Below are 25822 nucleotides of genomic sequence, written 5' to 3'. Positions count from 1 at the left end.
CGGTGTATCTGATTTCCCTGGCTGGGGTCACAGTGGATTGGCTAGCTCTGGTTTGTGTTGAACTGAGGATTGTAGCCACCAGCTATAATGTGACTGTCTCAGTCTCTATCTCTCCATCTCGCTATCTAGCTAGCTAACATATAGGTTTAGCTTATAAGAAGTACCACTGAGATAGTCGGGATGGATGTGGTTCTTATAAAGAGTACGCTGTGTTCTACATATAGGTTAGCAGACACTACTGTATTAGTGGTGGTAGTGACCCAAGGCTCTCTGTTTCTCTGACAGCAGTTCCATGAAGAGTTGGCTCTACAGATGGTGGTCAGCACAGGAGTCTGCAGAGAGAATGTATACAAATACGCCTGGTTCTTCTTTGAACTGCTGGTAAGTGTGTACAATGTATTTTACAATATAGCCTTAGTGCGTTTTGCTTAATGGAGTTGTTTATGGATTACAAAAAGTGTGTGTGTGTGTGCGCCTCTCTCTCTCTCTCCAGGTGAAGAGCATGGCCCAGCATGTGTCTCAGCTGGAGAAGCAGGACGTCCCTCGCAGGAGCCGCTTCTCAGACCGCTTCAAAGATGACATCGCCACCATCGTCTCTGTGGTTACCGCCGAGATAGGGACCATCCTGGTCAAACAGCAGAAGGTTCATAACAGTGTATAATTCATATACGCTAGCACTTTTTTTGTAGACTCAATTCATCATATCATCACTTAACTTCCAATACTAATTTTTATAAAAAAATAAAAAAATATTTGATCTTGTCTCTCTAATGAGACCGTTGGCTGGTATCAACTGTTTGAAAAAAAAAAATCAACTGTTTGTTTGTTTGTGTTGTTGTTGTTATTGTTAGGAGATGGAGCAGGCAGAGAAGGTCAACATCAGCCTTGCCTTTTTCCTGTATGACCTGCTGTCTCTCATGGACCGAGGCTTCGTCTTCACCCTGGTCAAAAACTACTGCAACCAGGTCACTACCACAATACACTTCCAAACCACAATATTCAACCGTCCTATTTTAAGTGACACTACAAAATATGGTAATTACATGGTAGTTACCTATAGGAAGTTGCTTACAGCATAACTACAAAGGAGGTGACCAATTCTAGACTCTATTTCTCTGTCGCTGACCATATCCCATGTCAATAACTTAACCATGTGACCTGCCATAACCTTTCTGATTGGTTATTTCCAGATGTCGGCAAAGAGCATTTCCATGCCAACCATGATCAGTATACGATTGGAGTTCCTGCGTATCCTGTGCAGTCATGAGCACTACCTCAACCTCAGCCTTTACTTCAGTAGTCCCGCCTCCGCACCTGCCTCCCCATGCCCATCCATCTCCTCACAGGTCAGTCTGCATGTCAGTCAAAATCCTATCGGCCAGTCCGCAGCACTAACCTGGCTTTGGGATTTCAGGTTATAGTGGAGTATTGTTAAGTCGGGGGAAAGTATTGTTGTGTGAAGTGCTCTTTCTCTCCTTGTCGTTTCATTTCCTACCTCTTGCTCTCTCTTCTTCTCACTCTCTCACCCACCTCTCTCTCTCTCTCTCTCTCTCTCTCTCTCTCTCTCTCTCTCTCTCTCTCTCTCTCTCTCTCTCTCTCCCCCCCGTCTCTCTCTCTCTCTCCCCCCGTCTCTCTCTCTCTCTCCCCCCGTCTCTCTCTCTCTTCCCCCCGTCTCTCTCTCTCTTCCCCCCGTCTCTCTCTCTCTTCCCCCGTCTCTCTCTCTCTCCCCCCGTCTCTCTCTCTCTCTCCCCCCATCTCTCTCTCTCTCTCCCTCTCCCCCCGTCTCTCTCTCCCTCTCCCCCCGTCTCTCTCTCTCTCTCCCTCTCCCCCGTCTCTCTCTCTCTCTCACTCTCCCCCGTCTCTCTCTCTCTCTCTCTCTCCCTCTCCCCCCGTCTCTCTCTCTCCCTCTCCCCCCGTGTCTCTCTCTCTCTCTCTCCCTCTCCCCCCGTGTCTCTCTCTCTCTCTCTCCCTCTCCCCCCGTCTCTCTCTCTCTCTCTCTCCCTCTCCCCCGTCTCTCTCTCTCTCTCTCCCTCTCCCCCCGTCTCTCTCTCTCGCTCTCCCTCTCCCCCCGTCTCTCTCTCCCTCTCCCCCCGTCTCTCTCTCCCTCTCCCCCCGTCTCTCTCTCTCTCCCTCTCCCCCCGTCTCTCTCTCTCCCTCTCCCCCCGTCTCTCTCTCCCTCTCCCCCGTCTCTCTCTCTCTCCCTCTCCCCCGTCTCTCTCTCTCTCCCTCTCCCCCCGTCTCTCTCTCTCTCCCTCTCCCCCCGTCTCTCTCTCTCTCTCTCTCTCCCCCGTCTCTCTCTCTCTCTCCCCCGTCTCTCTCTCTCTCTCCCCCGTCTCTCTCTCTCTCTCCCCCGTCTCTCTCTCTCTCTCCCCCGTCTCTCTCTCTCTCTCCCCCCGTCTCTCTCTCTCTCCCTCTCCCCCCGTCTCTCTCTCTCCCTCTCCCCCGTCTCTCTCTCTCTCTCCCTCTCCCCCGTCTCTCTCTCCCTCTCTCCCCGTCTCTCTCTCCGCGTCTCTCTCTCTCCCCGTCTCTCTCTCCCCGTCTCTCTCTCCCTCTCCCCCATGTCTCTCTCTCTCTCCCTCTCCCCCCATGTCTCTCTCTCTCTCCCTCTCCCCCCGTCTCGCTCTCTCTCTCTCCCTCTCCCCTCGTCTCTCTCTCTCTCCCTCTCCCCCCGTCTCTCTCTCCCTCTCTCTCTCTCTCCCTCTCCCCCCGTCTCCCTCTCCCCGTCTCTCTCTCTCCCCGTCTCTCTCTCTCCCCGTCTCTCTCTCTCCCCGTCTCTCTCTCTCCCCGTCTCTCTCTCTCCCCCCGTCTCTCTCTCTCTCCCCGTCTCTCTCTCTCTCCCCGTCTCTCTCTCTCTCCCCGTCTCTCTCTCTCTCCCCGTCTCTCTCTCTCTCTCTCCCCGTGTCTCTCTCTCTCTCTCCCTCTCCCCCGTCTCTCTCCCCCCGTCTCTCTCCCCCCGTCTCTCTCCCCCCGTCTCTCTCCCCCCGTCTCTCTCCCCCCGTCTCTCTCCCCCCGTCTCTCTCTCCCCGTCTCTCTCTCCCCGTCTCTCTCTCCCCGTCTCTCTCTCCCCGTCTCTCTCTCCCTGTCTCTCTCTCCCCCTGTCTCTCTCTCTCCCTGTCTCTCTCTCCCTGTCTCTCTCTCCCTGTCTCTCTCTCCCTGTCTCTTTCTCCCTGTCTCTCTCTCCCCGTCTCTCTCTCCCCGTCTCTCTCTCTCCCCGTCTCTCTCCCCGTCTCTCTCCCCGTCTCTCTCCCCGTCTCTCTCTCCCCGTCTCTCTCTCCCCGTCTCTCTCTCTCCCCGTCTCTCTCTCTCCCCGTCTCTCTCTCTCTCTCCCCGTCTCTCTCTCTCTCTCCCCGTCTCTCTCTCTCTCTCCCCGTCTCTCTCTCTCTCTCCCCGTCTCTCTCTCTCTCTCCCCGTCTCTCTCTCTCTCCCCGTCTCTCTCTCTCTCCCCGTCTCTCTATCTCTCCCCGTCTCTCTATCTCTCCCCGTCTCTCTCTCTCCCCGTCTCTCTATCTCTCCCCGTCTCTCTATCTCTCCCCGTCTCTCTATCTCTCCCCGTCTCTCTCGCTCTCCCCGTCTCTCTCTTTCTCTCTCTCTCTCCCGTCTCTCTCTCTCCCGTCTCTCTCTCCCCCGTCTCTCTCTCTCTCCCCCGTCTCTCTTCCCCGTCTCTCTTCCCCGTCTCTCTCTGCAGAGCTCCAGTTCATGTAGTTTCCAGGAGCAGAGGATCCTGGGCCTGTTTGATCTGTCCCAGGAGTTTAAACAGCAGCACTACCTTACTGGTCTACTGCTCACCGAGCTCAGCGCTGCACTGGACATGGAGTCAGAGGGGTCAGTAGACACACACAGGGGTAAGGTCCAGATGAAGGCCATCAATGCCACCTACAGTCTGCTGTGTGCCCATGACCTGGACCAGCGCTGTGCCCAGCCTGAGGTCAGGGCCAAGGTGGCCACTCTCTACCTCCCCCTGGTGGGCATCATCATTGACTCCATCAACTACCTGGACTTCACAGGTACTGGCCTTGGCCACATTTCCATATCCACCCCTAGACCGTACCCATGTGCACTTAATGTACACTGGCTAAGGAGTTGGTTGATTGGTTTGGAACTGGGTTTATGTGAACTGTGTTTCGAGTGTTTGGTGCAGAGCCGTGGCTGGTAACAATCGCCGCTCTCAACAAATATGCCACTCCCCACCGGAGACGACCCTTTCAACTTTCTCCTCTCTCTACCTCTGTGTAACCCTTTAGTAACTTCTAATCTGTCTAAATAAAGCTTAAAACTACTTTCAAAAAAAGTATTTGACCCTTGTGTGTCTCTGTAGTGTCCGAGGCTCGCGGAGGGAAGAACAAGACGGGTGGATCAGACGAAGACCCCGACAACGTCACGCCCATCAATCAGTCTATTGCCATGGCGATCGCCGGCAACCCCTTCAACACCTTGGCGAGGAATGCCCTGCCTTCCATGGCGTCTGTGGTAAGACTGTAGGAATGTTGCTATGGTTTCGTATCAGTGGGACTTTCTCTTTTCACCTCCGAGCACATACTGTATGTTTGAGTTCCTCAATCAGACCTGGAGAAAGCTTGCTTTTCAAACTGCATCAAAGTGATTTTATTAACATTTCAATTAGTGGAGTCAACTACTTGCCCACAAACTTGGTGTATAATTGCTCTGCGTTTTTTGTGGCTAGCAGTGTCCGCCTGTGTGTTGGCGCATTGTAACAGGTGTGCTGCTGTGAGGTAGACTGATGAGCTGTCAGATGCACACCCGCACTCCATCCATTCTGAGACGCCAGCTCTCTCTCTCCCTCGCTCTCGTTCTCGTTCACTCACTCACGCAGACACACACACGGGAGATGCTTTATGGGCAGGCATTATAATCATAAGTGACCTGGGCTGTCCTGAGCAACACAAGACATCCATCAAGCGTAGCCACGGCGACACTGCAGCCACTGAACACCTTCACTCTTGTCCCTCCTCTCACAACTTGCCTGTGCTAGATGAATGTATGCCCTATATGCGCTATACACAATGCTATCGATGACTGGTCTACTCTGAGTATTCATCCAACTCAACCCCTTAGTGAAATGGGGGGCACCTGTTTCCTCCAAAAGGAGACTCCATAAGCCACACTACATCTCCGATCACATTGCAGTGAATCTGTCCACTTTAAAGTGTACATCTCTAATCCCCTTCCTCTACCAGTCTGCTGAAGGCCTTTGCAAGACTGTACCTCGGATTCAGTCTTTGGCGATTACCACTTCACACTGCGCGATGTTACCAAATGTGAAATCTTGATATCAACCTGGGCCAGATTTGTACGATTTTGCTCCGGTTCTGTCGTCACATTCTGCGATTGGCTTGCTAGGCGACGTCAGGCCGACATAGAAATAGAGATAAAATGAATCACTAACCTTTGATGATCTTCATCAGTCAACTGCAGCGGTGTATTGGACCTGCGCATGTGCCCAGCACTGGCGTTGCAAGACTCACTCTATGCTTAATGCGCGAGTGAAGTGAGATATAATTTTTTTTTACGGAAAGTATCCATCTTAGAAATTAGTTTTCACGTGCAAACTTTATATGAGCGTTTTATTTTGATGGCCCATTTTGTGCATTAAAACTTCTTATGGCTGGGTGGCAGTATTGAGTAGCTTGGATGAATAAGGTGCCCAGAGTAAACTACCTGCTACTCAGGCCCAGAAGCTAAGATAAGCATATTATTAGTAGATTTGGATAGAAAACACTCTAAAGTTTCTAAAACTGTTTCAATGATGTCTGTGAGTATAACAGAACTCATATGGCAGGCACAAACCAGAGGAAAAATCCAACCAGGAAGTGGGAAATCTGAGGTTTGTCGTTTTTCAACTCTTTGCCTATCCAAGATACAGTGTAAATTTGGTCCGATTGCACTTCCTAAGGCATCCACTAGATGTCAACAGTCTCTAGAACCTTGTTTGGGGCTTCTACTGTGAAGGAGGGAGGAATGAGAGCTGATTGAGTCAGGTGTTTGGCAGAGTGCCACGAGCTCATTCAGGCACGTTCCCGTGAGAGTTAGCTGCGTTCCATTACATTTCTACAGGCAAAGGAATTCTCCGGTTGAAACATTATTGAAGATTTATGTTAACATTCTAAAGATTAATTATATACATCATTTGATGTATGAATGGAATTTTTTGACATTTCGTCTGGCCTGCGCGTCGTGAATTTGGATTTGTGAACTCAAGGCGCGAACAAAAAGGAGGTATTTGGACATAAATTATGGACTTTATCGAACAAAACAAACATTTATTGTGGAACTGGGATTCCTGGAAGTGCATTCCAATGAAGATCATCAAAGGTAAGTGAATATTTATAATGCTATTTCTGACTCCTGTTGACTCCACAACATGGCGGATATCTGTATGGCTTGTTTTTGTGTCTGAGAGCCGTACTCCGATTATTGCATGGTGTGCTTTTTCGGGTAAAGCTTTTTTAAAATCTGACACAGCGGTTGCATTAAGGAGAAGTTTATCTAAAGTTCCATGCATAACACTTGTATTTTCATCAACATTTATGATGAGTATTTCTGTAAATTGATGTGGCTCTCTGCAAAATCACCAGATGTTTTGGAAGCAAAACATTACTGGACGTAATGCGTCAATGTACACTGAGATGTTGGGATATAAATATGAACTTTATCGAACAAAACATACATGTATTGTGTAACATGAAGTCCTATGAGGGTCATCTGATGAAGATCATCAAAGGTTAGTGATTCATTTTATCTCTATTTCTGCTTTTTGTGACTCCTCTCTTTGGCTGGAAAAATTGCCTAATTGCCTACCTAACATAATCAGATGGTGTGCTTTTGTCGTAAGGCCTTTTTGAAATCGGACACGGTGGTGGGATTAACAACAAGTTTATCTTTAAAATGGTGTAAAATACTTGTATGTTTGAGGAATTTGAATTATGAGATTTCTGTTTTGCGTTTGGCGCCCTGCACTTTCACTGGCTGTTGTCATATCGATCCCGTTAGCGGGATCTAAGCCATAAGAAGTTTAACAATATCCCATCGGGTAGCCTGATTTCAGATGTGTCATGTACCAAGATGATTAGGGAAATAGTTTTTCTTGCGCAGCATGTAGGCTAAACGTTTACATCGAACTATTAGGCCTATATTAATCGGACTTCACAATAATCGTATGTGCCGGCTGTGTACCTATTGGTTAGTCACCGGGATTGCCTCGTAGCGCCAGCCACACTACACGATTAAGGCAACAAAATTCTGACACTGCTTAAACTTTGTCAGAGCCTACGATTGCACGTAGCTGCACTTAATCGGCAGACCTTGACCCTGTCAGCCTGAACGAGCCAAGACGTCCGACAATCGTTTACGAGCTAAGAATTTGCCCACGTTGTGGAAATTTTGTCTGGAATGGCAAAATTGTTGCATAAGATGGCTGAAATCGTTCAGTCTTCAAAAGTCTTAAGGCCGTGGCCACCCTGTGTGTGCATGTGTTTCCTATAGTAGTATAACTCTGTCTCTCTCCTCTCTACCAGTCTGGTAAGGCGGTGGCCACCTTGTCAGCAGAGACCAGTCGTAACCTGCTGCTGTGTTTCCTGTGGGTGATGAAGAATGCTGAGAGGAGTCTGATCCAGCGCTGGACTGTCGACATGCCCTCAGCACAGCTCAACAGACTGCTAGAACTACTCACCATCTGTGTTTCCTGCTTTGAGTACAGGGTAACAATGTCTGCACCCTGCATGGAGTACATACCTAATTAATTTGTGTAAAATATGATGTAAATGTAAAACATTTTCTCACTGTGTGTGTGTGTGTGCATGCCTCTGCACTTGTGTGTGTGTGTGTGGTGCAGGGGAAGCTGAGCAGTGAAAAGGTGAGCACCCAGGCCTTACAGAAGTCCCAGCAGGCCAAGATGCAGCTGGAGGACTCCCTACTGAGGGGCATCGGAGCACGGGGGGAAATGATGCGCCGGGTTGGAGGTCAGTCCCACCCACTACTCTCTCTGATTGGTCAGAACTACCGTAGCGACATGCACAGTACACATCTTCTAAGTACATCTCCTGAAGAGCAGCTGAAAAGGGGAGGATGGTACTCCTAGGCTGCTTTTTGATTGAACGAGAGCCTGCCTGCCCTCTTATCCCTGACCCTTTGACCCGGACAGGAAGTGACCGCGCAGGTCAGAGAGAGAACCTACGCTGGAGGAAAGACCTGACGCAGTGGAGGCAGACCAACGACAGACAAGACAAGTGAGTTAGACAGACACACACACACACACACACACAGGTACATACGCAATTCTTGCAAACATGTATTACTCATCTCTCCTGGTAACTATGGCTCAGAAGACCAATTGTCAGGCAGTGTCTTGTGAAGACAATGTCAAGGAAGAGAACCCATAGAGGCAGAACGAGGTCTCATCCTTGTGCCTTTTTACCCTCAGAACGAAAGCAGAGCTGGACCAGGAGGCTCTAATCAGTGGGAATCTGGCTACTGAGTCCAACCTCATTGTCCTGGACCTACTGGAGACCATAGTACAGGTCACAACATCGCTCTCCTTATTGTTTCTCTCTACCTGTTCTTCTTTCTTCCGTCCGCTCTCTCTTGCTCTCTCGCTCTCTCTCTCTCTCTCTATCTATATATATATATATATATATATATATATATATATATAGTTGTGTTCGAGATTGACGACTGCTGATTGTTTGTAGATCAGTCTCACGGCCTGCGTCACAATGTCCTCTCTGGTTCCATTGGCTGACCGTAATCTTTCTCTCACTTGTGGTTGGTTGTCATGACAGTCTGTCTCCCGCACAGGCTGTTCCGTTGGCTGACACTAAGGACAGTGTAGTGGGCGGAGTACTGAGGGTGTTGCTACACTGTCTCACCTGTAACCAGAGTACAACCTTCCTGTCTCACTGCTTCAGCACGCTTCGAGCGCTCATCGTCAAGGTAGGGTGTGTGTGTGTACACACTATGTACTGACAGTATTGTGTGCTGCGTGCGCGTTTGTATACTGACAGTATTGTGTGTGTGTGTAGTTTGGTGACCTGTTGTTTGAGGAGGAAGCCGAGCAGTGTGCCGACCTGTGTCAGAAGGTGCTCCAGTACTGTAGCAGTCATGAGGATGGAAACAGAAGCCAGGCCTGCGCTACCCTATACCTCATCATGAGATGCAGCTTCAGCTCGGCCAACGTGAGTACACGCACGCATGCACGCACACTGATTCCGTCTCATCCGTTTTCCTCTACCACCCAGCTTTAATGTCTTTTCCATGTCTATTTTGAGCTCAGTGGAGACATCTGCTGAGTGATGTGTTTCTGGGTAGTGAGAAGTGAACAGGGAGATATGTCACTGTCTAACCCCTGTGTCCCGGCCTTTCTGTAAGTAATGTGCGAGTTAGAAAAAGGGGGATGTGGAGAAGGAGACGGCGCGTGGGAGTGAGAGGGAAGGACAGAAGGTCATCTGAGCTTCTCCCCTCTTGGCACAATCTCTAATTCAGAGTGAATGACCTTTACCTCTTCTGTTTTAAACAACCTCCATAGCCGTGACGTGAAGGATCTCCTTCACCCACTCTTTGTTTGTTTTCATCCCCCTCACCACCTCTCCATATCCCATTTAGCATCTAAATAAAACCATGAAGCAGGGGTCATATTCATTAGTGCACACCGTTGCAAAACGTAGCCAAGCGTGTTGCCACAAGTTTCTTATTGGACAAGTTCAGGTTGTCCCCTCCCGGTGTCGGGCCATGTTCTTCAGTTTGGTTCCTAGTGAAAAAAAGGTTTTTCCAGGGAGGACATGCATACGAAGAGAACGAGTGAAAGAGAGGAGGGAGGATGGTGAACTAGAGTTTTTGATGGATTGCCAGTGCACAGTTGAAGTGAGGCCATCTTTCGGGATGATGGTGGAGAGATGGAGAGAGGGTAGGGGAGATGGAGACCGAGTGAGGGGATGACAAATAGTGGAAAGAGAAAGGAGAAGGAGTGAGGTCATCACTCAGAGCCCCCCACACAAGGACAACACACACACACATATACACACACACATTGTATCAATGCCAGTGATGGCCGTTTAGGCCCTGGCTCCACGTTGGATTTAACAGAATGGGGCCGTAGAGATGATCCATAGGTGATTATGTCGCAGCTAATGGGAGATCGTTTCCCGCTTTGCTGCTGATGGTGGAGATAGATGGGGTTACACACACACACACACACACACACACACACACACACACACACACACACACACACACACACACACACACACACACAACCATGTCAGGGTTAAGCCTTCCATTACCTGGAGGAGACTGTGACACCCTTAACAACAACTGGACTGACCTAGAAAGAAGAAGAAGAAGGATAGAGAGAGAGACATGACCTGGACAGAGAGAGGGACATGACCTGGACAGAGAGAGGGACATGACCTGGACAGAGAGAGGGACATGACCTGGACAGCGAGAGGGACATGACCTGGACAGCGAGAGGGACATGACCTGGACAGCGAGAGGGACATGACCTGGACAGCGAGAGGGACATGACCTGGACAGCGAGAGGGACATGACCTGGACAGCGAGAGGGACATGACCTGGACAGCGAGAGGGACATGACCTGGACAGCGAGAGGGACATGACCTGGACAGCGAGAGGGACATGACCTGGACAGCGAGAGGGACATGACCTGGACAGCGAGAGGGACATGACCTGGACAGCGAGAGGGACATGACCTGGACAGCGAGAGGGACATGACCTGGACAGCGAGAGGGACATGACCTGGACAGCGAGAGGGACATGACCTGGACAGCGAGAGGGACATGACCTGGACAGCGAGAGGGACATGACCTGGACAGCGAGAGGGACATGACCTGAACAGCGAGAGAGACCTGAACAGAGACAGAGACCTGAACAGAGACAGAGACCTGAACAGAGACAGAGACCTGAACAGAGACAGAGACCTGAACAGAGACAGAGACCTGAACAGAGACAGAGACCTGAACAGAGACAGAGACCTGAACAGAGACAGAGACACAGAGACATCGACACAGAGACCTAGAGACAGACCTAGACAGAGACCTAGAGAGACAGACCTAGACACACAGACATCGACACAGAGACCTAGAGACAGACCTAGACAGAGACCTAGAGAGACAGACCTAGACAGAGACCTAGAGAGACAGACCTAGACAGAGACATCGAGACAGAGACAGACACACAGACCTAGACAGAGACAGACCTAGACACACAGACCTAGACAGAGACATCGAGACAGAGACATCGAGACCTAGACAGAGAGTCACACACAGGTATGAAAGTAGTAGACCAACAGATAGACCCTTAAAGGGACCTGAACAGAGACAGAGACCTGAACAGAGACAGAGACCTGAACAGAGACAGAGACCTGAACAGAGACAGAGACCTGAACAGAGACAGAGACCTGAACAGAGACAGAGACACAGAGACATCGACACAGAGACCTAGAGACAGACCTAGACAGAGACCTAGAGAGACAGACCTAGACACACAGACATCGACACAGAGACCTAGAGACAGACCTAGACAGAGACCTAGAGAGACAGACCTAGACAGAGACATCGAGACAGAGACAGACACACAGACCTAGACAGAGACAGACCTAGACACACAGACCTAGACAGAGACATCGAGACAGAGACATCGAGACCTAGACAGAGAGTCACACACAGGTGTGAAAGTAGTAGACCAACAGATAGACCCTTAAAGGGGAATATTTACAACCCCAAAGTCTACTTTATTAGCCAATACACGACTGAGCAATGTCATATCATTCTTTAATATGTCCTTTTTATAGCTTGCTTTTATGTATACAGCCAGCCATGCTAGTAAAACTGTAACGTTAGCCTGTGTTACTGTCCTGAACATCTCGAAAACTACAAGTGTTGTATTTTTGAACGAAGAATTCCAGAAAGTTCTAGACCTCAGCTGAATCTGGTAATGAATAATGTGGCTGTTGAGCAAGTTGAGGAGACTAAATGACCTTGTTACCTTGGATTGCAAACTGTCATGGTCAAAACAAACGGATGGATGGTTGTAAAGATGGGGGACGTCTGTCTGTAATGAAGACCTGCTCTGCTCTTTAGACTCCACACAGCAAGTCCTGCAGGCTCTAGTTTTATCATATCGGAATTATTGCCCGGTCATAAGGTCAGGTGCTGCAAAGAAGGACTAGGAAAACTGCAGCCGGCCCAGAACAGAGCAGAACGTCTCGCTCTTCACTGTAATCGGAGGGATAATATCGCAACAGCTAATGGGGATCCTAATACGATACCTACATACCCTCCACTCTAAGCCCTGATCCTGAGGATAGGCCTCCTCCCTGTCAAATCCACCCCTCAGAAATGACTGTCACAGAGGGCCACATAACAGCTCCCCCGTCTGTGTGTGCAGCAGCACTAGCCTGAAGACGAGGCGTGATCTGCCTCCCAAAGAGCACCCTATTCCCTATACAGTACACTCATTTTGACCCGGGCCCAAAGGAGTGCACTATGTAGGGAATAGGTTGCTCTTTGGGATGCAGACTAGGTCAACCCTAGATGTTCATGTCAGTCCCTCTCCCCCGCTGTGCAGAACTTCTCCCGGGTGAAGATGCAGGTGACCATGTCTCTAGCCTCTCTGGTGGGGAAGTCAGATGACTTCCACGAGGAGTACCTCCGCAGGTCCCTCCGCACCATACTGGCCTATGCCGATGAGGACACAGAGATGCAGAACACACCTCTACCTTCGCAGGTAACGCACACGTTCGCACACGGACTGCGGGAATGCCATTCACAAACGCGTTGATATCGACCCCAGCCCTTGTCTGTGTAGGTGGATGAGCTGCTGAGGAACCTGAACAGTATCCTGTCAGACACGGTGAAGATGAGAGAGTTCCAAGAAGACCCAGAGATGCTCATGGACCTCATGTATAGGTACACACACACACACACACAGACTCCTGCTTTATGTCTCTGTGGTTTGGTTGTTTCTCCTCTGTTTGTTGCTCACTATGGAAACCATGTGGTAGCAGTTTGGTACAGTGATCTGGGTTTGTGTATGTACAGTAAATACATGCAGGTTGTGTGTGTGGGTGTGAATGCATGCTCTCTCAGTGCACGGGTCATCTGCTTACATTCTGCATCTATAAAAGGCTGTTAAAGCTTCAATTTACGTTAGGCTACCTAAAACTGACCGCCAGCCCTCCCCAGGGGTCAAGAATTCGGCATCACTCACGCACTTCCTCCCTCCCTCTCTCTCCAGGATAGCAAAGGGTTACCAGACGTCGCCTGACCTGAGGTTGACCTGGCTGCAGAACATGGCGGAGAAACACAAGAACAGGAAGTGTTTTACAGAGTCGGCCATGTGTCTGGTCCACGCTGCAGCCCTGGTGGCTGAATACCTCAGCATGCTAGAGGACCACAAATACCTACCTGTGGGCAGTGTCACCTTTCAGGTGCGGTACACGCACGAACACACAATACTGAATCTGGAATGTTGGTATGTTGACTGTGGCCAGAAGGGGGAACTGTACACTGAAAACATAATATATAGATTGTTTGGCTGCTATCTTGGTTAATCACTTGGGGACAGATGTTTTAGTAAAAAAATGCTATATCAGTAACACTTGATTGGTTGGTTCCCTTTTGTAATATGCTGGACGAGTCTGATTGGTTGGTTGGTTGGTTGATTGATTGGTTGTGCAGAACATCTCTCCCAACGTGCTGGAGGAGTCGGCAGTGTCCGATGACGTCCTGTCCCCAGACGAAGACGGAGTCTGCTCGGGGAGATACTTCACCACCGGTGGGCTGGTGGTCCTACTGGAGCAGGCAGCAGAACTCTTCAGCCAGGTACGACACACACACACACACACTGAGTGGAGGACATGCGCATGCTAAATAATGGTACTGCTGCACTTACATAAACGCACAACAATCGTACACCACGTGGCCAAAAGTATGTGGACTCCTCTTTTTAAAATGACCTCAACCCCATCGAATACCTTTGGGATGAATTGGAACACTGACTGCGGGCCAGGCCTAATCGCCCAACATCAGTGCCCGACCTCACTAACGCTCTTGTGGCTGAATGGAAGCAAGTCCCCGCAGCAATGTTCCAACATCTAGTGGAAAGCCTTCCCAGAAGAGTGGAGGCTGTTGTAGCAGCAAAGGGGGGGACCAACTCCATGTTAATGCCCGTGATTTTGGAATGACACGTAAGACGATTAGGTGTCCGCAAACTTTCGGGCCATGTATTGTATGTTGTGAGTGAGTGTCGTTGCTGTTGTTTTCAGGGTGGTCTTTATGAGGCAGTGAATGAGGTGTACAAGATCGTTATGCCTATCCTGGAGGCTCACAGAGATTTCCGGGAGCTGGGCTCCGCTCACCACAAACTCCAGAGAGCCTTCGACAACATCATTCAGAAGGTACAGACAGCCGCATGGACTACCGTTTATGAAGGGCTTTACATCCATATGAAGTGTTTACAATCATGGTGAAATGCTTACAATGAAAATAGCCTTTTTAATTTTAATTTTTTATGCACAATACTGAGTCTCTTTCTTGTGTTTGTCTTGTCGTCCCAGGGCCATAAGAGGATGTTTGGGACATATTTCCGAGTGGGGTTTTATGGGGCCAAGTTTGGAGACCTGGACGAACGAGAGTTTGTTTACAAGGAGCCAGGGATCACCCACCTGCCAGAGATATCCCACAGACTGGAGGTGAGAGAGTGTGTGTGAGGATGTGTGTGTGTGCCCACCGTTGTGTGCATGCTTTTACCGTAAGGATATAAGTACCGAATGTATTCACATGAGTACCGTATGCATTGCTGTTGTAGAACTTCTACAGTCAGTGTTTTGGAGATGCCCTGGAGATGATCAAAGACTCCAAAGACATAGACAGGAGCAAACTGGATGCTAACAAGGTGCAGTATACGACACTACACTACCAAGTCAACACCAAGTCATTACTGCCGAGACCCGTTTGACTACCTTCTCCGACTTGCATCTGTCAAACGACAAGATGCATCTCTTCATTTACACCCTCCCCCCCCCCCCCCCCCCCCCCAGGCCTACATCCAGATCACCTATGTGGAGCCCTTCTTTGACGATTATGAGATGAAAAACCGCCTGACCAACTTTGAGAAGAACTTCAACCTGCGTCGCTTCATGTACACCACGCCCTTCACCAAGGCCGGGCGGCCGCGTGGCGAGCTCAGCGAGCAGTACAAGAGGAAGACCATCCTCACCACCCTGCACGCCTTTCCCTACGTCAAGACACGCATCAACGTCATCCAGAAAGAAGAGGTATGCTGGTGGAACTGAGCGCGTACAGCTTCTCAATGCCTGGGTCCCTCGTTGCCTTTTGATCATTACTGACTTTTAGGCAAAAAGACTGATATTTTATCTCTCCAAATCTAACTCGCACACTCCCCCTTTCATTCTTCTTCCTCTACCGCCCCCCCTCCCCCCATCTCCAGTTTGACCTGACTCCCATTGAGGTGGCCATCGAGGACATGCAGAAGAAGACCAGGGAGCTAGCAGTAGCCACACACAGGGAGCAGCCCGATGCGAAGATGCTCCAGATGCTTCTACAGGGCTCTGTGGGAGCCACTGTCAACCAGGTACCTCCAGCCACCTGCCTTGGCCCCTAAGAATGGAGTCTTTTCCTTGCCTCTCGTATTTTCTACCCCCGCGTTTGCATTTTAACATAGAGCTATTTCTGACTTATTGCTGTTACTCGGTTATTGAACGTTACTCCTCAACTCCACACAACAAATAAAGACAAAAAAACAAGTTTGAAAAGCCGACTGAATTGGTTCGCATAGTGTATATAGCAGGCAATCGTTTGTGTTCTCCTGAATCCTCATGAATCTAGAGGAAGCATCCAGTCTTGTAAGTTAACGTGACGATAAACAGCAGGTGGGAGACATGACACATCAAAGAGTCCGGTTCAACCCTAACATCGTCTGTACAGTGCCTCTGCTGATTCGTTTTTAAAACCTTAATTCACAACCTCTCCTTTCATGTCTGCGCTAAACACGGAAACCCTTTGATCTGATGGCTTACAGCTCCCGTCAAACGTTGGCTAAAACGCTAGAGTAATGATGTAGTTACAACATCATGGCCCCAGCTTTCTCTTGGATAGTCTAATCTGACAGCAACCCCTGCTTTCACCTGCTGACTGTATACACAACCTTAATGCTCACGCCGTCCATAAACAAACACAGCCCTGGGCCTAATCAGTAGAGAGGCACGGTTCCCCCCCTCTATGTCCGTCGGTCCGTCTGTCTGTCCAGGCCCTAGCCTAGCACCTCTGCTTCGAATGCTCGTCAGGGCTCGTTTGCTATGCCTGGCGTGACCCGGTGTCACGCGAATGTGCAGTGGTTTCAGGATGATTAGAAGTTAGAATAACAAGATCCCAGAGAGGGAAAGAATGTGAGCCAAAATGGCTGCTCGTAGGCAGGGTTCAGGGGTGACCTTAGCCACACAGCAGGCCAATCCGGGGTCTCTCGTCTGATCTCTTGGCTGAACATCGTGGCCTTTGGACACATTGGCCGTGTCTCATATGGCACCCCGTTACTTATGGCCTATGAATATATGAAGCTCTGGTCAAAAGTAGTGTCATTTGGGACACGGACATTATTAAGCCTTCTGTTAGGAAGTAGTTTCCTCTACTGAAAGCAAGGCATTCATCATCCACTCTCACACACACACTTTCTTCCTCCCACTCCTCCCGCTCTCCTTCTTCCTCTTTTATACCATTTTCTTCCTCTGTTTTCCTTCTGTCCTTCGCTCTCTCTCTCTCTCCTCCTCCCTCCCGCTCTCTCTCCTCCCTTGCTCTCTCTCCTCCCTCGCTCTCTCTCCCCTCTGTCCCTCCCTCCCGTCTGTCTGTCTGTGTAGGGACCATTGGAGGTGGCCCAGGTCTTTCTGAATGAGATCCCAGCGGACCCCAAGCTCTTCCGTCACCACAACAAACTGCGCCTGTGTTTCAAAGAGTTCATAATGAGGTGAGAGCCAAACCAAACACCACAGAGAAACCCATGGCTCACCAGCCAGCCAATGAGAGCTAAGAAACCCTGACTTGCTTTGGCTGCAGTCCGATTCTCTAATCTTTTCCCCAAAGTGTGCACTCGTTATCAGTTCTGGCACGAATACAGTATTTGGTGGAATATACATTTCTGGCGTTAATGGTGTTAGTGGTGTCTTGAAGCACAGACACTCTCTAAAATAGTACTGTCGTATGGTGGAAATAGAAAAGGACACTAAAATAGTACTGTCATATGGTGGAAATAGAAATGGACACTAAAATAGTACTGTTGCATGGTGGAAATAGAAAAGGACACTAAAATAGTACTGTTGCATGGTGGAAATAGAAAAGGACACTCTAAAATAGTACTGCCGCATGGTGGAAATAGAAAAGGACACTCTAAAATAGTACTGTTGCATGGTGGAAATTGAAAAGGACACTAAAATAGTACTGTCGTATGGTGGAAATAGAAATGGACACTAAAATAGTACTGTCGTATGGTGGAAATAGAAAAGGACACTAAAATAGTACTGTCGCATGGTGGAAATAGAAAAGGACACTAAAATAGTACTGTCGTATGGTGGAAATAGAAAAGGACACTAAAATAGTACTGTCGTATGGTGGAAATAGAAAAGGACACTAAAATAGTACTGTCGTATGGTGGAAATAGAAAAGGACACTAAAATAGTCCTGCCGCATGGTGGAAATAGAAAAGGACACTAAAATAGTACTGTCGTATGGTGGAAATAGAAAAGGACACTAAAATAGTACTGTCGTATGGTGGAAATAGAAATGGACACTAAAATAGTATGGTCGTATGGTGGAAATAGAAAAGGACACTAAAATAGTACTGTCGTATGGTGGAAATAGAAAAGGACACTAAAATAGTACTGTCGTATGGTGGAAATAGAAAAGGACACTAAAATAGTCCTGCCGCATGGTGGAAATAGAAAAGGACACTAAAATAGTACTGTTGCATGGTGGAAATTGAAAAGGACACTAAAATAGTACTGTCGCATGGTGGAAATAGAAAAGGACACTAAAATAGTACTGTCGTATGGTGGAAATAGAAAAGGACACTAAAATAGTACTGTCGTATGGTGGAAATAGAAATGGACACTAAAATAGTATGGTCGTATGGTGGAAATAGAAAAGGACACTAAAATAGTACTGCCGCATGGTGGAAATAGAAAAGGACACTAAAATAGTACTGCCGCATGGTGGAAATAGAAATGGACACTAAAATAGTATGGTCGTATGGTGGAAATAGAAAAGGACACTAAAATAGTACTGCCGCATGGTGGAAATAGAAAAGGACACTAAAATAGTACTGCCGCATGGTGGAAATAGAAATGGACACTAAAATACTACTGCCGCATGGTGGAAATAGAAAAGGACACTAAAATACTACTGTCGTATGGTGGAAATAGAAAAGGACACTAAAATAGTACTGTCGCATGGTGGAAATAGAAAAGGACACTCTAAAATAGTACTGCCACGTGGTGGAAATAGAAAAGCAAGCGAATGACAGTAAAACCAGCTACTGTATGCACACACAGCATCTCAGTCTTGGTAATGTGTTATTACTGGAATACATTCATAGGTGATACTAAAGGAAGCTAGACAGGTAACTAAAACATGATTTAATACAACACAACAAGGTATTTCATTTCCCGTTGGGCAAATGAATAAAAGTTGTTTTCCATTTAATATCATTCAGCTGCATTTGGTTTTGAATGGAACAGAAAAGTTTTATTGTTGCCTGGGGAGTTAAATTTTATTTAGAATATTTTACAAATAATTTAAACCAACCGTCTAAACGAATGAGGCAGGCGATGTGGTTATTTGGTCCAGGGTGTGTGTCTGTGTGTCCCTGTATGCAAGAGTGTGTGCCTCGCGTGGGAACGTATCGTTTGCCTCCGAAAGGTGGCTTTCATTTTGGAACCCTCATGCCACATTCCAACTGCCTTGATTCCTGCAAGCAGGCTGGCAAATATTTACCGTAATTTCAAAAATGTTTATTTTCTTCCATAATCCATGCAAGCTGGCACGAGCTCCTTATAGTATCCACTTATCATCCTGCTATTTGCGCTGGAAGGGCGATGGCTGCTCTCTACAGCACATTGAAGGTTTTTAAATGCTTTTGTTTCCCCCCGTCTTTCCAGCAGTCCCTATGCATTTACCATATACCGTTAGATTACATTTTCCGTATTACTTGCACTAAAAGGGGAGAGTTAAGTGCAACCATGTGTGTTTTTAAAAAATGTTTTAAAGCATCCTCGTCTTTCCATTTCCCTGTGCCTCGTTTGTCGCCCATTATGCATGTTGTAATTGTGAATGTGGGCATGACCCTGTTCTCTGGAATGAGGTTCAACCTCAGGCTAGTTTGTTTGGTCATCGGTCACTCTTCTCCCTGCCACTCTCAGCACAGTACTACAAGACACATTTCTTCCTCGAGCATTCCTGTAGTAAAGAGGCAGGGCTCGGAGAAAGCCCCAATCAAATACAGATGGACACACAGGGGTTGTTTTTAATAAGGTGAAAACGTTTATACATTTCAATGTGAACAGATTTGGGGTCAAATCCATGTCAGTCACATTGTTAGCTCAGGAAATGAACTGGAATCCGTAAATAGAAAATAAGGAAATTAAATACATTTACAAATAATAAGAAAGTCCTCCGTAAAGATCACTGACCTGAAATGACTTTTCAGGAGGAGATGAGAGGAGACTATTGAGAGAGAGCCTACAGTATGTATTTTCCCCCCACTGTTCGTCTGTAGGTGTGGCGAGGCTGTGGAGAAGAACAAGCACCTGATCACGATGGACCAGAAGGAGTACCAGCACGAGCTGAAGAAGAACTACAACCGCCTGAGAGAGAACCTGCGGCCCATGCTGGAGAGGAAGATACCCGAGCTCTACAAACCCATCATCAAACCACGCTTGGAGAACAGGTAACTAGTGCTGCGAGGGTTGACTCCTAACCCGCAGTCCCTGCGGTTGTATCTGTGGGGCGGGCGGGTTTAGGGTCATGAAATATTGTGTGCATGAAGGGCTTGTGGGTAGCGGTTGGTTGAGTAAATATGTTTTAAAAAAAATCGAAATTGTATAATTCTTGTGCAGGCTATGTTTACATTTTCTTTACATTATTTTTGGGCTGTGCCATTAGTGCATAAACCTAAGCTTTAGGGCCTGACTTTACGCGTGCCAAATAACCTACACACCAATTGCGAAACGGCTTTTGGGAACAGGCAGAAAAAGTGAACATTTGAGCCACTGAGGCAAAAAGGACAACGGGTAAAGCTGCAAAATGGAAAATAAAGAGAAGGGAGGACCAGAAAGGTCACGTTTGGGAAAGATTTGGTGACATGGTAAAAGAGGATGATAGCAGTGCTGGCTATGTTATGTATCGATTGTGAGCCGCTACACAAATACCACAGTCACAAGACGGGGACTTCAAATAGGTCTAATGCACGTCAAGGGAACTGTAGCCTACTGTTTAGATGGGTTAAATGGAAACTGAAATCTGGACACTGACTGTAGGTCTATAACCTTTCACACAGAACTCCTGCAGGATTAAGCATTTATTGCAGTAAAATGATACACCAAAAACATTTTGACTCTGGAACAGGAGGGGAGAAATAAGATTTCTTTCTTTCAGCATTTTGAGAGAATGCTAATGTGCATTTGGGGACCGTATGTAGAGGTGCCATCATTATCATAAAATCTGATAAGATTTCAGTTCGGCCTGGATGCATATTTTATGTGGCTTGAAATACTATCAGAAACTTGTTGGGTTGTCTTCACAGCTTAGTATTTCCTTACAATCAATCAAACTCATGTCATTTGGAGATTTTAAACAAAAAATCTTTCACATTTTTGGGCTTAGTTATTGGATTTTCTCCCCGGTCCCTAAAAGTCTTTGCTCCGCGAAAGAAGCAGAGATGACAGAGCACTTTACCGATGTCAACTAGATTGAAGCATTCATTCAATCATTTATGACATTATTCTGGTGAGCAATGGTTTATTTAGTCTTCAAGGCCACATATAATGACAGAAGAAAAGCTGCATATATCTAAGTTGACTAACAAATAGCCTACCAAAATATCAGGAACTACAGTATAAGCAGAAACATAGCTACACTGAACAAAATTATAAATGCAACATGTAAAGTGTTGATCTCATGTTTCATGAGCTGAAATAAAAAATCCCTGAAATTTTCCAAATGCACTAAAAGCTTATTTCGCTAAAATGTTGTGCACAAATGTGTTTACATACCTGTTAGTGAGCATTTTTCATTTGTGAAGATAATCCATTAACCTGACAGGTGTGGCATATCAAGAAGCTGAATAAACAGCATGATAATTACACAGGTGCACCTTGTGCTGTGGACAATAAAAGACCACTTTAAAATGCCACAGATATCTCAAGTTTGCAATTGGCATGCTTACTGCAGAAATGTCCACCAGAGCTGTTGCCAGAAAATTTGAATGTCAATTTCTCTACCATAAGCTGCCTTCAACGTCGTTTTAGAGAATTTGGCAGTACGTCCAACCAGCCTCACAACCGCAGACCACTTGTAACCACACCAGGACAGGACATCCACATCCGGATTCTTCACCTGCAGGATTGTCTGAGGGGGTGTGGGGAGAGGAGAGTGCTGAGGAGTGTTTCTGTCTGTAATAAAGCCCTTTTTGTGGCAAAAACCTAATTCTGATTGGCTGGGCCTGGCTCCCATTGTGGGTGGGCCTGGCTGCCAAGTGGGTGGTCCTATGCCCTCCAAGGCCCACCCATAGCTGCACCCCAGCCCAGTCATGTGAAATTGATAGATTAGGGCCTAATGAATTTATTTTTAATTCACCGATTTCCTAATATGAACTGTAACTCAGCAATATATATATATATTAGGCAACAACAACAGTGCACCCGTTGTTCAAAAATCATTCTGCCGTCTCTGACTGTAGACTACAGCGTATTTTTATTTTTGTTTTTTGTTTGGTAATAATAATTGCCAGCAAACATGAATACATACATACAAAACACCCCCCAGTCCCGCCCCGCCCGAGGACCTAAGGGATAAAATGACTAAAATGACAAAAATCGAAGCAGCACATACATCATGAAGTGTTTCAGCAGTTCAAAGTGCCTTCTTTAGCTCCATGAATGCGAGCGGTAGACAGCTCCATATAAACTACATCCCAAAAATGGAGGATCCCATTGACGGATAGAGAGTGAGTGTGGAGGCTTCCGTTGAACTGCAACTAAAACATTGAGCCACACCTGGAAGACCTCTTTACCATAAAGTATCAAGAGGAAGAGGTTTATAAGAAGTTGACATTTTGGAAACTAGACCCTTTGAGTTGAATAACAATCTGTAGGATGTAGCATCAAAGCTGACTTCCAAGGTACACCATGAGCCCTAAGGGCAGACCTACGCCGTAAATAGAAGAAATAAGATTTAAAACGGTATTTTAAGATCTGGTAATGAACAATGTCCCTCATACCACTTAAATTCTCTATCCTTCCATTGAGGAAAACGTATTGGTCGACGACCAAGTAAAAGACCCGAAGAACCCACATGCCATTTACATATACCACCACGGGACCAAAACGTAGCTTACATTGTTTGATAGAAATGGCTACAGCACATTTTCTATATTTGCGGGTTAGGGTTGGGTGCGGGCATCAGATTTTCACTTTATCGCATATAGTCGGGCGGAAGGGTTATTAGCAATTGCGGGCGGTTGTGGGTAAACAACTACAGGTAACGCATTATCAAAGTGTGCCATGCAGGGTTGAGTTGAGTCCAGTTGGGACCAAATGTGAGGGGAAATGCTATCCTATTCCCTATTTATTACCCTATTTTTGAACAGATACCTGTGGGCCCTGGTCAAAAGTAGTGCACTATATAAGGACTAGCGTTCCATTTGGAACACTATTGATACCTGAATCTGTTTCATAAGAATGCTTCATTTAATTGAATGTTCATCCTATCAACAGTGAGGTTTGCTTCTGTCCTCAATGTGACAGTTGCTATGTATTATTTTTTTTAAATGTTGCCTATTCCACCATGCAAATGTAATTAAACAGTCACATCCTCTCCTCCTCTCCCTCTATGCTCTCCCCTTCAAAGAGATTCCATCAAACGGCTCAGTTTCCGCAGAGCCCCGGAGGAAAACTCCTGAGAAGGACAGATTTATCTATCTGAGAGAATCTCCAGAGGCCGGAGAAGTAAGGATGTTGTAAAAGTAGAAAAGGAGGTGAAGAGGAGAAGGGAGCTAGCAGTCCTCATTCACCATGGAAGAGCAGTACACACATGATTACACAATGGAGGACTTACAATCATGTCTGAATCAACACAACATTGCAATACATTGTCATTGCTTGTTGTTTCTTCTTTTTTTTTTTTTTTTTACAAGAAGCACAAATACGTTGTGTGAGACCATAATGAGCACATTACGTAGCAGGTAATGTGCAATATTGAGCAAATTTGTCATTTACCAGTTTTTTTTTAACATATTGCTAGTTCTCCTGAGTTCTATGATTACTGTGAGTCCTAACAATGCTGCAAACTGCTGTGGGTTTGAGAAAGAAGGGTAAAAGTCCCACATTATAGTCCTTGCAGGGCCAGGGACTGTGTGTGTGTGTGTGTGTGTGTGTGTGTGCCCGTGCACCACAATACAAGGGAACATGTTTTCTTTTTGTAAGTGTCCAGATAAGGAATGCATGACATCTGACTCGTACTAAATGACTGTTCTCTGCAAAAGTCCTCCTGGACTTGCACTTGTATGTGTGCAACTCTATAGACTCTCACACTGTAAAAATAGAACTCTCCAGTTAACTCGTAATGCTATATTTGATATATACTTAGTGTACAAAACATTAATATTGAGATGCACCCCATTTTGCCCTGCGAACATCCTGAGGGCAAAATTCGTCGGGGCATGGCTAGAAGGTGTCGAAAGCCTTTCACAGGGATGCTGGCCCGTGTTGACCACAATGATTCCCACAGTTGTGTCAAGTTGGCTGGATGTCCTTTGGATGGTGGACCGTTCTTGATACACACGGGAAACTGTTGAGGGTGAAACACCCTGCAGCGTTGCAGTTATTGGCGCACAAATGTTCAAAGGCATTTAAAAAATGTGTCTTGACCATTCACCCTCTGAATGGCACACATACACAATCATGTACACTGATTGAAGTGGATTTAATAAGTGGCATCCATAAGGGATCATAGACTGATAAATTAAATCCAGGTAAAAGCTATGTCATGGACAGAGTTCCAAGTGTTTTGTACACACTCAGTATATATATACAGTGCCAGTCAAACGTTTGGACATGCCAATTCATTCAAGGGTATTTCCTTTTTTTTAAAACTATTTTCTACATTGTAGAATAATAGTGAAGACATCAAAACTATGAAATAACACATGGAATCATGTAGAAACCAAAAAAGTGTTAAACAAATCAAAAATATATTTTAGATTCTTCAAATTAGCCACCCTGATGACAGCTTTGCACACTTTTGGCATTCTCTCAACCAGCTTCACCTGGAATGCTTTTCCAAAAGTTTTGAAGGAGTTCCCACATATGCTGAGCACCTGTTGGCTGCTTTTCCTTCACTCTGCGGTCCAACTCTTCCCAATCCATCTCAAATGGGTTGAGGTCAGGTAATTGTGGAGGCCAGGTTATCTGGTGCAGTACTCCATCACTCTCCTTCTTGGTCAAATAGCCCTTACACAGCCTGGAGGTGTGTTGGGTCATTGTCCTGTTGAATAACAAATGATAGTCCCACGAAGCGCAAAACAGATGGTATGGCGTATCGCTGCAGAATGCTGTGGTAGCCATGCTGGTCAAGTATGAATTCTAAATAAATCACAGACAGTGTCATCAGCAAAGCACCATCACACCACCTCCTCCATGCTTCACATGGGAACCACACACGCGGAGAACATCCGTTCATCTACTTACAAAGACACGGCGGTTGCAACCAAAAATCTCAAATTTGGACTCATCAGACCAAAGGACAAATTTTCACCGGTCTAATGTCCATTGCTTGTGTTTCTTTGCCCAAGCAAGTCTCTTCTTCTTATTGGTGTCCTTTAGTAGTGGTTTCTTTGCAGCAATTTGACCATGAAGGCCTGACCCACGCAGTCTCCTCTGTGCATTTAATGTTGAGATGCGTCTGTTACTTGAACTCTATAAAGCGTTTATTTGGGCTGCAATTTCTGAGGTGCAGTTAACTCTAATGAACTTATCCTCGGCAGCAGAGGTAACTCTGGGTCTTTATTTCCTGTGGGGGTCCTCATGAGAGCCAGTTTCATCATAGCACTTGATGGTTTTTGCGACTGCACTTGAAGAAACTTTCAAAATTCTTGAAATGTTCCAGATTGTCTGACCTTCATGTCTTAGTAATGATGGACTGTCATTTCTATTTGCTTATTTGAGCTGTTCTTGCCATAATATGGACTTGGTATTTTACTAAATAGGGGTATCTTCTGTATACCACCCCTACCTTGTCACAACACAACTGATTGGCTCAAATTCATTAAGAAAGAAAGAAATTCTACAATTAACCTTTAACAAGGCACACCTGTTAATTGAAATGCATTCCAGGTGACTACCTCATGAAGCTGGTTGAGAGAATTCCAAGAGTGTGCAAAGCTGTCATCAAGGCAAAGGATGGCTGCTTTGAAGAATATCAAATCTAAAATATATTTTGATTTAACTTTTTTTGGTTACTACATGATTCCATATGTGGTATTTCATAGTTTTTGATGTCTTCGCTATTATTCT

The 25822-nt window shown here is 46.6% G+C and overlaps 1 protein-coding gene across 2 annotated transcripts in view; it reads left to right on the top strand.

The window, feature by feature from the left end:
- dock8 (dedicator of cytokinesis 8) overlaps window positions 1-23440 on the top strand; it is a 76572-nt gene extending 53132 nt beyond the window's left edge. Inside the window, exons 24-47 of one of the 2 annotated variants that reach the window (XM_036980088.1) lie at window positions 289-381; window positions 494-643; window positions 852-965; window positions 1191-1346; window positions 3686-4004; window positions 4316-4467; window positions 7533-7715; window positions 7850-7976; window positions 8159-8243; window positions 8438-8534; window positions 8812-8946; window positions 9036-9188; window positions 12595-12753; window positions 12835-12935; window positions 13264-13456; window positions 13707-13850; window positions 14294-14425; window positions 14585-14719; window positions 14836-14922; window positions 15068-15304; window positions 15478-15621; window positions 16901-17007; window positions 19810-19980; window positions 23160-23440. In XM_036980088.1, coding sequence (XP_036835983.1) covers window positions 289-381; window positions 494-643; window positions 852-965; window positions 1191-1346; window positions 3686-4004; window positions 4316-4467; window positions 7533-7715; window positions 7850-7976; window positions 8159-8243; window positions 8438-8534; window positions 8812-8946; window positions 9036-9188; window positions 12595-12753; window positions 12835-12935; window positions 13264-13456; window positions 13707-13850; window positions 14294-14425; window positions 14585-14719; window positions 14836-14922; window positions 15068-15304; window positions 15478-15621; window positions 16901-17007; window positions 19810-19980; window positions 23160-23211 — 3426 coding nt within the window. In that variant the 3' untranslated portion in view covers window positions 23212-23440. Of the gene's footprint in view, window positions 1-285; window positions 382-493; window positions 644-851; window positions 966-1190; window positions 1347-3685; window positions 4005-4315; window positions 4468-7532; window positions 7716-7849; window positions 7977-8158; window positions 8244-8437; window positions 8535-8811; window positions 8947-9035; window positions 9189-12594; window positions 12754-12834; window positions 12936-13263; window positions 13457-13706; window positions 13851-14293; window positions 14426-14584; window positions 14720-14835; window positions 14923-15067; window positions 15305-15477; window positions 15622-16900; window positions 17008-19809; window positions 19981-23159 lie in introns of both variants that reach the window. The other variant, XM_036980087.1, reaches the window with a different exon arrangement.
- Window positions 23441-25822: the final 2382 nt, after the last annotated feature.

The sequence above is a fragment of the Oncorhynchus mykiss genome, chromosome 6 (assembly GCF_013265735.2).
Source record: "Oncorhynchus mykiss isolate Arlee chromosome 6, USDA_OmykA_1.1, whole genome shotgun sequence".
NCBI classification, from domain to species: Eukaryota; Metazoa; Chordata; class Actinopteri; order Salmoniformes; family Salmonidae; genus Oncorhynchus; species Oncorhynchus mykiss.
The sequence above is the reverse complement of the archived record's forward strand: the minus strand, read 5'-3'. Positions and strand labels throughout refer to the sequence as shown.